The sequence below is a fragment of the Monodelphis domestica genome, chromosome 1, assembly GCF_027887165.1.
Source record: "Monodelphis domestica isolate mMonDom1 chromosome 1, mMonDom1.pri, whole genome shotgun sequence".
Lineage (NCBI taxonomy): Eukaryota > Metazoa > Chordata > Mammalia > Didelphimorphia > Didelphidae > Monodelphis > Monodelphis domestica.
Genome location: NC_077227.1, coordinates 740855405 through 740868949, shown reverse-complemented (window position 1 = coordinate 740868949; position 13545 = coordinate 740855405). Strand labels below are relative to the sequence as shown.

General features: G+C 38.8%; 1 protein-coding gene across 1 annotated transcript in view; it reads right to left on the bottom strand.

Moving 5' to 3' along the window:
- Positions 1-312: 312 nt before the first annotated feature.
- The window catches only part of ADAM28 (ADAM metallopeptidase domain 28), a 118278-nt gene continuing 105045 nt past the window's right edge, over positions 313-13545 (bottom strand). The window contains exons 20-23 of the mRNA XM_007477825.3: positions 13065-13152; positions 10884-10949; positions 8401-8466; positions 313-3869 (exon numbers count right to left, since the gene is read on the bottom strand). Coding sequence (XP_007477887.1) covers positions 3849-3869; positions 8401-8466; positions 10884-10949; positions 13065-13152 — 241 coding nt within the window. The 3' untranslated portion in view covers positions 313-3848. The remainder of the gene's footprint in view (positions 3870-8400; positions 8467-10883; positions 10950-13064; positions 13153-13545) is intronic.

The window sequence follows — 13545 nt, the reverse complement described above, 5'->3', positions numbered from 1 at the left end:
GGAGCCTGAGAGAGATTTGCTCTCTTCATTTTGGGGCTCTCAATGCTTGGAGCATTCTGTGGCTCTTCATTCTTGGTGGCCTTTAGCCTATGGAATATGAGCTCTGATGAGATTCTTGGTGGTCTTGTCCTCATGTGCACTGAAGGTTCTTGGTGGGTTTTTTTCAGCATCGTTGGCTCTTTGGATTTCAGCTTTCTGATCTGGACTTTGGATTCTGATGAGATTCAAATTCAGATTCACATTTGTGGTCTGCAGGCTCTAGGGTTAGCACTTATGGTATTTTTAGCTAGGTGTTATTTTGTACCTTCTTCCTACATTTCCCACTTTAATATCTCTACCTTGCTGTAAAGAAATCAACTAAAGCTACTAACAGATTCATGGTTTATTTTTTAAATTTTATAAAGAGTGACCACAACAATTCTTTTTTTTTAACCATCATGATTTTTTTCAAACCAAATTTTTAACTATTACATTTTGGACAACCAGTTTTTTATTACCCCTTCTAACCTCAGTTCACCATCTATAAAATCAGCCTGGGGAGTAAATGGCAACTGACTCCAGTATCTTTGCCAGGAAAATCCCAGATCAGGTCACAAAGAGTGGATGTGGGTAAAATGACTGAAGAAAAATAAAAATAATTACAGGTAATCCTTCCACCTTGCAGGGGTTAGGGGCACAGAGTCGCAGGGATCTGGAAAATCCACATAACATTTTTGGCCCTCCCTAACAGAGAAGGTCTGAATTTTTTCTTTTTCTTTTATGCTGTGTTTACAGTCAAAGAAATTGTGTATATTTCTGGTATTAAAATGTTGGTATTATACAATCACATATACATGTTTATGTATTTCTGAATTTCTCAACTTTTTCTGTCATCTGCAGCTTCTAACAACCTCCCCCAAAACTCTTATTTCATGTCTTCTACTGACACACCATTTTTTTTTAATTAAACCCTCACCTTCTGCCTTGGAGTCAATATTGTGTATTGGCTCCAAGGCAGAAGAGTGGTAAGGGCTAGGCAATGGGGGTCAAGTGACTTGCCCAGGGTCACACAGCTGGGAAGTGTCTGGGGCCAGATTTGAACCTAGGACCTCCCATCTCTAGGCCTGGCTCTCAATTCACTGAGCTACCCAGCTGCCCCCACCATTTTTTGAAGCCACAATGGGGATAGATGTAACATGGAAGTGATATCTGTCTAATCACCCCACATGCACACCGCCCCATTGCTTGGAGTTTGGAGGAACACATCCTTACCTGTACTACCTAGGTCTCCCAGAACAGCGGGCTTAAAGTTGTTTCTGCACAGCATTCACTGAAGTTAACCTCTAAATGGAATAGATGAATCTAACTTCCAGATGGATAGATGCTCCTTTTTCTCTTTTTCCGCTCACTGGAGCAGACAGATTTGTACAAGCCTTCGCACTTTACCATCTAGCTTCTAACAATGACATCAAAGGCCTTACTGGCTAGATATATGGTGGCTTATTCTCCTGCCTTTTTCAAATATCATAAACGGCCACCATTCTCAAGCCCTTTCACTTGAAAGCAAAAACAAAAACAAAAACAAATACAAAGGATCTAGCCCAATATTTACAGGCCTCAGATTTGTCCCAGGTGGGGAGAGAAGGCCCTAGTTCTATCCCCCCACAGACTGTCCCATTCATCTGAACAGCAGCTTCCTTATGTGGGTAGGAAAAAATTAACCAAGAGCCTTTGCCCTTCTCCTCCCATCTCTGTTTGAACATGATTATACTTGAGGCGGGTACAGAAAAATGTGACTCTTTGGCAGTTTGAAATGTTAACAGAAACAAAGAACATAGAAACCAAGTTTAGCGCAAGATGAAACAGAGCTGACTTGTTTGGACATTAAGATCTTGCTCTCCTGTACCCTTTCATATCTGTACTCCATATGGGGTATGTGGGATTTTCAATGAGAATTAAGCCCTCTTCTAAGAAGGCTTGTGAGTCCTTTGCAGGATTGATCATCTACGGTTGGGGTCTACCTTTTACCCAACTCCCACTTGTGATTTAAACCCATAAAACCATCTCATTAGATAGACTAAACCAGGTTGAAGGGAACCAACAGGCCTCAAATATGTTGGCATGTTAGGAGAGATTCCTACTCCAAGCATGTTGAAGGCTCACCCTGGCAGAAGGAACAGAGGAAAACTATTTGTTCCAAAGGCCATGAGAGGAGTGGAAGCAGGCACTGTGAAGCTCTAAGAGCTTGGTCAAATATAGAAGATACCAGGATCATTCGCAATATCACAGGCCATCACTAATTGTCCTAATTTCTGTCTTCTCCCTGGACTTGATTGACTCTGAAAGAGAAAGTGAGGATGACCACTGTGCAGCTCTGCCTCACTTAAATCCAAATTATGAGCTATGATGTTACTGGTCCTCTTCCAAAGGACAAAAATTTAGTCCAAATAAAACCTGATTGTTCTGTGAAATATCAGTCTGAAATTCAGAATCATAATGTAAAATCCCACTAATTCACACTGATTGAATGGAAAGCCAATTTAATGAAATGTTGATCTGATACTTTTTTTTAAACCCATACCTTCCATGTTAGAATCAATACTGTTCATTGGTTCTAAGGCAGAAAAGCAGGAAGGGCTAGGCAATGGGGGTTAAGTGACATGCCCAGGGTCTCACAGCTAGGAAGTATCTGAGGTCAGATTCAAATCTAGGACCTCTGATCTCCAGACCTGGTTCTCAATCCACTGAGGCACTCAGCTGCCCCTGATTTGACACTCTTGAGTGCATGGAGGTATTGAGAAACAGTATGGATTAATGGAAAGAAGGCTAGATTTGGCATCAAAAGTCTTTAGTTTGAACTTGATTATGCTTATTGCTACCTAGGGTCACCTTGGACAGCTCAATTCAATTCAGTTCAATTCAAGAAATCTTTATTAAGTGCCTATTATGAAACAATCATTGTGCTAGGTGCTAGGAATATAAAATCAAAAATGAAATAATTCCTACTCTCAGGGAGTTTATACTCTAATAAGTGGAACTTACATCTGTAGAAGTAAATACAAGGTATATAGCAAAAATGAACATTTAATCGCCAGAGTGAGAAAAGGCTAGGAAGATGTTGGGAGAAAGCCTGATTAATGAAGTAGCACCTGAGCTGAGGTTCTTTGAGGTGGAGGTAGGAGGTGCAAATCTATGAAACTTTCCCAGCCTCAGTTCCTTCCACTCCAAAATGAGAAAGTCAAACTCAAGGAGTTTCCCCACCTTGTGCTATGGAGAAAAGTGGTATCTAACAGCATAAGATTTTACATCAGTAGTTCTGAAATACTGGCTTTCTGTCAGATTGCAAATGTCACTATATAACCAATTGATAAGCTCCTGGGGCACTTGACCCAAGTGCCATTGAGCATAATGATAATATTTTATGTTTTTTTTTCATTTTATTTTAAAATTCAGGGCAGCATAATGGATCGAGAACTGTCCTGGAATCTAAGAAGATCTGAATTTAAGGTTTATTTCTGACACATCCTATCTGTCTCCTTGGGTAAGTCACATAACATCTCTGTTCTCAGAAACTCTTTATGATTCTCAATTGCATTAAGCATTATCCCTTCCCCATTCTCTCATGGACCAGGGGACCAGCCATGTTCTTCTATTTTGGCCCAACTTCTTCACCAGTGGTATTCTGGAGCATCATGCCAATCTTGTCATTGTTCCACGAGGGCTTATTGCTCTTGAAGACCGAATGTCTAAACTATTAAAATCCGCCAGAATCTTGGTCCTGAAAAACGAATAGAAGTCTTTTTTTCCCATCCAGCTTCCTGTCTTATCTTCTGGATTTCTGGAATGTCCCCCCATCCTTGTCAGATGCTTCACACTTGGGGATGTGTGCCCTAAAAAAAGAGAGAAAACTTTGGCATGAATGAATTTCCCAACAAGTAACTATCATGTGAATATTTTAACGAGAAATTGATCAACACGAGAATCTTCTAGAGATAATGGTAATCAGCTTTACTATCACAGTTTGCACATTCAGTTTTGTTAAGATTCATTCATGGGTAAAGAGACAAGATTCACGTTATTAATAAAAGTCATTAAAAGTAGAGTAGGGATTTAAGGCTGGAGTTCAACAAGGAATCCAGGAAAGACAGAGAAGGTGGGCATCTTAGAAGAATGGATATTGTGCTGAACCTGGGGTCAAGAACAGGTAGTTCAAATCCCACCTTTGGCATGTACTATTTGCATGACCCTGAAGAAGAAATTCAATCTCTTTGACTCAGTGTTTCCTTACCTGTAAAATGGGCATACTTTGCCAATAACATATATATATATATATATCATCATCATCATCATCAAATATATATATAAATATATATGTATATATATAGGATAATCAAAATGTTAAAGTGGTGGTAAACTGACTTAAAAATTTTAATCTGCACAGTAAATAGAGTTATTAGCTTATTATGGAATAAGGTATCAAGGAAAAATTATAATTATAATAAGTTAATAGCAAACATCTATAAAATGCTTTAGGGTTTTCAAAGTGATATCTAGATCTATCTATCATCTTATTTTACTCTCACAACAACCTTTTGAGGTTAGTGTTATTATAACTCTCATTTTATAGGTGACAAAATGAATCTTAGAGAGTTTAGGTGGCTTTTCCAAAGTCATACAACTAAATTAATGGTTGAGGCAGAATTCAAACTCATGTCTGTGCTCTATTTATTTGCTTTACCACTTTAAGGATTACAAAGCACCTTTCTCAAGGTGTCTTACTGGTGCCACTCGATCAGCCTGAGATTTTGCAGACCAGAAGGCTTCCTCTTGCCTCTTATTGCTGACTGTTGTCCAAGCTCAACAGTGTGGAGACTGTGGACAGTCAGGGTGAGAGGAACAGTCACAGAAAGTGATGAAGGTGTTGTTAGCATTCATCCCATGATTGTCCAAGCCCTGGATCTATTCAATTCTTTTCACATAAATATAGAGTGCTATCTAGTAATAAAAGATCCAATTTAAAAAGCATTTGTAATGGTGGTGAAATGCCTAACAAACACTGTCTTATCTGGTTCTTACAACACTCCTCTGAAGTATATGCTTTAGGTAGGAATCCCACTTTAGAGAGGAATAAACTGAGGTTTGGCAATATGAAGTGATTTGGGACTTTGTGGCACAATGTAGCATACTAGCATAAGAATGAAAGGATCTAGGATCAAATGCCACCTCTGACACAGACTACTAAATCCAACATCACTGGGCAAATCATTTAATCACTCTGGGCCTCAGTTTCCTCATCTGTAAGATGATGCAATAAACTAGATGATCTCTGAATTTCCTTCTAGTTATTAATATCTGAGTTAGCCAAAGGCCAAACAATTGGTGTCTAAGAGAGAGCTGAACCAGGGCCTTCCTCCTCCAATGCCAGCATTCTCTCTCTATGCTTAGCATTCAGGAGCACTATGTGATAGGGAGGGTTTGTCCAGGCTTTTGTTGTCTTAGATGCAGCCAGGGATTATGTTTGAAAACAAGAAAGGGAAATGCTCCATTTTTTCATTAATCACTGCTGGTTTATAGGCACGAGTGTGAAATACTGCCTTTCAAATGTAGGTTTTGAGGCAGACTTCATAGACTCTCTATTATAGATGTGTTCTCTGGGCCTTGTGCAAAACTGGTGTGATCAATATTACTGTATAATAATTCAAAGTTATTAGAAGATGAAGAGAGCTGGATTCAACTGAGAAGAAAAATTATTACAAAAACATGTTAATTCAAGATGGAAAAACCCTAAACATTATCCAGTCCAACCTCTTAATTTTCTAGACTATGAAAGAATAGGATAAAAGCCATACAGGTGGTTAATTCAATCTAGATCTCTTCTAAATCTAAATACTGTTTCAAGTTGTATTTTAATTTAAAATCCAAGATTTTTGATTTTCTGTTTGAGATTGTATTTTTACATAAAATCCAAGATTTTGATTTTTGTTCGAGAAAAGATCTTCAAGGAAGCAGCTTGCTAACTACTAAATCCAGAGAATGAACTGTTGCAAAAAGATGCCAGAAAACCCACACTACATCAAGAAGATCCAGAACGAACTTTGGATATGGTTGATTGAATTGAACTTTGATTGAACATTTATTGTAATGCCATACATTTATGCCAAAAGGGACTGCCCCTAATTTGGCTTTCTGTCAATGCGCCTAGCAAAACATTGGTTTTGCTTACTTTCTTTTCTATTCCTCCCTCACTACTCTAATTTCCTCTTAGAAAATTGAATATTGTGTATATCTATAGTTAGAAGTGCATTTAGGACTGCAAGATGATTATGTTAAATGATCAATGGGGAGACTAGTCTCCCAATGATCATCAGGGGGGATTGTGAATCTTAAAAATTCCCAGACCCTACTTCATAAGGTTGGGTTAAGACCATTCCCCACTTTAAACAATGAAGTATCTTATATCAGGAATGTGAGAACTCTACTTCACCATACTTAAGCATGCCTTAGGGGAAGATAAAGTTGTAAACTCTTTGCTGAACAATAAAAAGTACTTAAACCCATACTTATAGTAAGACAAAAAGTTCTTAAGCTGTGCCTATTTTTAGGACTAATACAAAAAGGTGTTAAGTACCTATAATGGTCAGGTAACTTGTGAACTTACAAGGAGCAAAGAGGTTAAAACTTACTCAGAGATTCTAGTCTATTCAGGTGTGAATTACTCAAAAAATTAGTCTACTCAGGTGTGAACTAAGAATGGTCTGTCCTTTAAATGTCTATTGTGATTTGGTAGATGTGAGAACTTAGGGGAGGAGACATAGGAGAAAATTCCCTTTAAAAGGAGAAGAGAAACTGAGAACAAAAACAGTCTCTTGACAGAGGCTGTTGAGGACAGTCTCTTGAGTACAGTCTCTCGAGACAGTCTCTTGAAGACAGTCTGAGGGAGGCTGACTCTGGCTGGAACTCCCTCTGAGGAGATTCTGTCCCTCTGAATCCTTGCTTGGACAGATCTTGTGGTAAGTGATAAAAGACTGACTGATCCCTCTCTTCCTAGGCTGGCTAATGCCGGCCTAGGCTGATATAGCCCTTTTCTCATTATTTCTTTTTTTTTCTCTCTCTCTTTCTTAATTCCTCACTTGTATTAATTAAAATCTCTATAAAACCCAACTGACTTGGGTATATTGAATAATTGGGAATTTTTCCCCGGCAACCACCTTTTATCTTGATTTAAAAACAAGACACTGTCTGCAACCATATTTTCTGCGGTCACAATTTACTCATCCACTCTTTTATCTACTACAATTTATATCTTCCACTATTTTAATCACTACAGTTTATGGCCTCAACTATTTTAACTCTCACAAAGTGATGGGAGAGAATACTGACTCTGAACTCAGAGGATGTGGGCTCCAATTGTTTCCCCCCATACCCATACCTACCAGCTGTATTATCTTGGCCAAGTCACTTAATCTCTCTACACCTTACTTTCCTCATTTGTAAAACGAGGACTTTGGAGTTGATGGCCTCTCGTAGTTTCTGATCTTAGATTTAGGATTCCATTATTTTGGGAAAACAAAGATATGTGAAGAAATTGAAAACTTGAAACCTATAAAGAGATATATTTTGGCATTGTTTCTGAGAAACTTCTCTGCTACTTTAGGAGGACCATAGATTTCAGCAATGGAAAAGTGATAGTCCTGAATTCTTCCCTTTTTTTTAGGCCATGACTATCATTTTATTCAATTCTGAGAACACTATTTATGGAAACTGATGAGCTCCAATATGGAGCCAGTCCTTAAATCCATAGCCCCTGAAGATAGATTGGAAGAACTTGGTGTTTTTAGGCCAAAGAAGAAAACACTCAGGGAACCGATGAAACATATTTATTAAGTATTTGAAGACTTCTCCTGTGGAGGAGGGATTCAACTTGCTCTGTTTGAACCCTGAGTACAGAAGCAGGAGCAATGAGTAGAAGTTACAAATGGAGTAAATTTAGGCTTGGTGTCAGGAGAAAAAATTCATAATGTCTAAGGCTGTCCCAAATTGGAATGGGCTGCTGTGAGTGATGGTAGAGATGGACCCTCTTGGAAGTATTTAAGCAGAGGTTAGCCAACCACTTCTCAAGTATGTTATAATGGACTATGTTATGTCACTAATGTAATAATTGTTCTATGTGATGGACTAGAGATTGGCTGAAGCTGCCTTCCAACTCACATATTGTGTGATTTCCTCCTTCTTCTCCTCATGGTCTTATCAAGACAGAGAGGGCATGCTTAGCTCACATCTATAGATAAGCATGATACAAAATGGAATGTGGAAGGGCAAAGCGATGCCATCAGTCTAGATTTAGAATCTATCCTTCATCTGGTCCTTAGAAGAGAATGAGAATCATTCAGAATCATTTGGTGGTGGCGAATAGTTACTTACTGGGTGAACAAATGACGATCTAGTTGTAGGAATCAGAACTGGTGGAAAATTTGGCTTCGTAATTTGCTAGGAGAAAAGGAGAGTCTGTTAGTTTAAGGATGTGATTATACACCTGCACATATCGAACGAAGAAGATCAATTTTCCAAGTACTTTCGTCCTCAAAGGAGGATTGCTTCAAATGTGAGTCTGTCTTCTCATGAGCTCTGACCCTCAAGGTTTCATCACTTCTATGAAGATCCAGACTTTAATGAATGGAGGATGACATCATTTTGGAAATGGCCCGTTTTGGAATTTGCTTAACATGGCTAGTCATATTTTACAAGTGTTTACTTTTTCTTCTTTTAAGTTATTCATTTTAGAGATGAGAGGAGGGAAAAAGGAATATATTGTGAAGTTTAGAAAACTGAATCAAATTGAAAAGGGAAGTATATCTCCTAGCAATGGTTTCTAGGTCTCACTGGTTCATTGTTCTGTTTCATCTCAGTTCTGTTGGGCATAAGACTCTGTAGACTTTTGCTAGATTTAGCTGAGCTATGTTTGGGTAGATACTGGGTCAGTTGTCTCCTTTGACCATTCTTCGTGCTATTATCTTCTGGGTTCATCTCAACTACGTGTAGCACAGTCACCACCAGAGGAACAGGAACAGAAGAGTGGGCTCAGCACAGAAATCTGCCCTACCAAGTCCATGCCTGGTGAGAAGCAGGCTCAGTGACATCATCACCCAAAGTCCTCAGGGGTCTGAAGGATACGGTGGATTGCCCATGTAGGAGTCCCTCAGGCCCTGTATAAGTTCACTCTTATGTGCACATGTGTATATATACATCAATATATACCTATGAACACATATACATATGAACACATATGACACATGGGTACATACATATATGTGAGGGTGTGTTTACCCTAGGTTGCAGGGGAAGGTATTCTACTGAAAAATGTCTTTCTCTGATAATTTATTAAATACTTTTATTTTATATAATTGAGTTCTTGGGCTGACCAGCAGATACACATTCACATCCCCACATATTGCTGTCCAATATTCTGATGTGGATTTGTGGATATAAAACCACAAAGTACTAGCTACTACAGTAGCTACTTGGAGAGCTCCATGTGTGATGGGGGGGGGTGTTTAAGGCACTACATTCAAAGTATCTATAGTGACTTGAGGGGCAACAATAAATGCTGAAGATGTTCTTCCACTAGTTGAATTTTACTGTTTAAACTACAATTTTGAGGGGCAGCTGGGTAGCTTAGTGGATTGAGAGCCAGGTCTAGAGACAGGAGGTCCTAGGTTCAAATCTGGCCTCAGACACTTCTCAGCTGTGTGACTCTGGGCAAATCCTGTAACCCCGCTTGCCTGGCCTTTACCACTCTCCTGCCTTGAAATCAATACACAATATTGATTCCAAGATGGAAGGTAAAGGCTTTAAAAATAATAATAATAAAAATAAAATACTATTTTCCTTATTCGTGGAGGGCATAGGGAATGGGTGACATAAGTCATTAGACCGCTCTGGACCTCAATTTTCTTGCTTGAACTAATCTCTAATTATCTCAGTTTGTTTTGGTCTGATCTATTCAGTCTTCCAGATGTCAGCATCTAACGTGTCATTTCTGCTTCCTCACACAGAATTTAGAACCCTGAAGTGATTATGTGCAAATAAGTTGGCTCATACTTAAAGAAATTAATTCAGACTGTTCATTGATAGGTCAAATCATGAAGCTGAAAGCTAAATAGTTTGGCAATGAAATGAGAAGGCAGGGCCCATTAGAAAAGACTCTGATAATGGGAAAGATTGAAAGCAAAAGTAAAAGGGGAGAGCAGAGGATGATATGGATGAATAGTGTCATAGAAACAAAGACTAGAGACTTGGACAGATTTTGAGACACGGTGGACAACACAAGGGTCTGGTGTGCTATGATTAATGAGGTCATAAACAGTCAGACATGAATGAATGATTGAATAACAACATTAAGGACCATTCAGGTAGCCACAGTAGGTTATAAGACTGACTTTAAAGAAAGGCTCCAGCATATAGATTAGTTCTTCTTTAAGGAAATTTCTGGCAGGAAATTGAAAGAATCTTAAGAATGAGTGATTGTAATCTGCCTCATTAGAGGAAGAGCCTATGTCAGACAAATCATGGTCCCACTTCTATACTGATGTAAGAACAGTAAGTTATGACTTATCTCTAAGGAAGCAGAAAGATCATCTACAGATATTTGCTTTTTGCTTAACCATTGTACAAGTCTAATCAATCAGCATGCATTTATCAAGGGCTCATTATATGTTAGTCATTGTTCTAGGTTCTAAAGATATAAAGAAAAAGTAAAACCAGTTCCCATCCTAAAAGAGTTTACAATATAATGAATAAAACAATAGATAGATAAATAGGTATAACAATATTTAGGAAAGTATCTCAAATTAGAATGGAAGATAATTAAGAAGAGGGGAAAGGAAGAAGGGTATCATCATACTTACTAGAGAAAGTGGTGGTTTATTACTTTCTGTTGGAGGTGTAGACATAGGTGGACTCATTGGACCCATCTAGATTAAAAAGTGGTATATATATATATATATATATATATATATATATATATATATATATATATATATATATATATATAAAGAAAACAACACCAATATATTGCACATAAATGAATGATCCTCCTTCAAAAGCAATACCTGAAAAGCTTGAAGGCTCTGGAACTAACAAAGCTCTGAGATGCACCCACCTTTCATATTCATTTATCAAGCCATTCATCTACCAACAAGTAATTATTAAAAGACTTTCTCTGGGCCTAGAACTTAGTATTCAAATACAGACAATGAAAAACACTTACGCTAAAGATACATTTTATCAGATGAGACAAAATATATGCAAAGATATGTATGCAGAAGAGAGGGTAATTAGGGAGGGAGAACATTAACACTTTTTTTGTCCCTCTCTTGCTCCTTCCTTCCCTCCCTCCCTCCTTCCTTCCTTCCCTCACTCCCTCCCTCCCTCCCTCCCTTCCTTCCTTCCTTCCTTCCTTCCTTCCTTCCTTCCTTCCTTCCTTCCTTCCTTCCTTCCTTTCTTTCTTCCTTCCCTCCTTCTGTCCCTCCCTCCTTTCCTTCCTTTCTTCCTTCCTTCTTCCTCCCTTCCTTTCCTCATTCCTTCCTTCCATCCCTTCCTTTCCTCCTTCCTTCTTTCCTTCCTTTCCTAATTCCTTCCTTCCCTCCCTTCCTTTCCTCCTTCCTTTCCTCATTCCTTCCTTCCCTCCCTTCCTTTCCTCCTTCTTTCTTTCCTTCCTTTCCTCCTTCCTTCCTTCCTTCCTCCCTTTCCTCCTTCTTTCCTTCCTCCCTCCCTCCCTCTCTTCCTTCCTTCCTTCCTTCCTTCCTTCCTTCCTTCCTTCCTTCCTTCCTTCCTTCCTTCCTTCCTTCCTTCCTTCCTTCCTTCCTTCCTTCCCTTTCTTTTCTCCTTCCTTCCTTCCTCCCTTTCTCTCTCCCTCCCTTCATTTCATTGAGAAATATCTAATAATATTCCTCTAACATTACATCAAATACAAAATTGATATGAATTCTGTTTCAGCTAAATCATGTATCCCCCACTACATCTAGCTGATTCTATACTGTGTTTCATATCCCGTATAATCATCCACCAAGATACTAAGGACTACCCAAAGTTGGCATCTTACCATCCATTCTGTTGCCATGAATTTCCTTTCCTACTTGCTTCTTGCTCTAGCTTTAGAAATGATAATCATGTTAGTGATACCATTGTTTCTGGAGGAGGTATGATGATGAACTGTGGCTCCAATCACCATCCCTGTGGCTCCCCAGATCAAAACAACTCTTTCAGGCAACAATTGTCTTATATATTTGTGTCTCCAAATTTGAATATAAGATCCCTGACATCATACTTCACTACTTTCAGTTTAGAATTCACTGCTATCCACAGTCTTATTCTAATTCACTCTTCTTATTTTTCTTATTGAGCCCTATGTTTTAGCCAAAATGAACTAGTTTTGTATTTGTTACTATGTAATATATATTTTCCTGTCATTGTGCCCTTAATCATGCCATTTGCTCTGCCTGGATTACTTTGTCTCCCATCTTTGCCCATTTGAAATCTCATTAATCCTTCAACAACTATGGCAAATGCCCCCTTCTTCAAGAACTAGCCAGGAACACCCAACCTAGAAAGGGTCTCTACTCTTTCCTTTTCAGCCCTTTAGTTCAACTTCTAACTTTCCCTTTATCATAGTCTCTGTCTCTCTCTCTGTCTCTCTCTCTGTCTCTCTCTCTGTCTCTAACGCTCTGTCTCTCGCTCTGTCTCTCTGTCTCTCTCTCTGTCTCTCTCCATCTCTCTCTGTCTCTCTCTCTCTGTCTCTCTCTCTCTGTCTCTCTCTGTCTCTCTCTCTGTCTCTCTCTGTCTCTCTCTCTGTCTCTGTCTCTCTCTCTGCCTCTGTCTGTCTGTCTCTCTGTGCCTCTCCCTATACATGAATATATTATATATGCATGTGCATGCATATAATTAACACATAGTAAGCACTTAGGATAATTTTGATTGATTCATGATTTGGATGAAAATGGCCAAGGAGTAAGGGGTAAGGGTTGAGGAAATATGAGGTAGAAAAATTCTGGAGAGACAAAGGAATTCTAGCACAAACTATGGCTTACCTCATGGGAATGAGTACTTTGTACATTCTGTTGTCTTCTCATTGGTGTCCATTGCCTTGGTTTGGAGGCTGAGGTGGGGGAGGACTGGCTAGGGTTAAAAGTGGTTCATTATTAAATTTTCATTAACCACTGAGAATAATAGAGGCTGGGGACAGATTTTGTTTCTTTCTGCATATTCCTAGTGCCTGACAAAAATGCCTAATAAATAGAAAGTAGGAACTGGACTTATAATGTCATTGCTTGGCATTCTAGTGATATAAGCACTTAGATGAAGCATAGCATAGAGTGATGAACCTGGAGTTAGGAGAACCAAGTCGAAATCCAGCCTCAGATGCTATCTAGCTGTGTGACTCCAGAAAATAACTTTACCTCAAACTGCCTCAGTTTCCTTTTTGGCAAACTGGGATCAATTAAAGCATCCACCTTTCAGGGTTGTGAGTATGAAACAAAATAATATTTGTATTTTACAAAACTGAAGGCA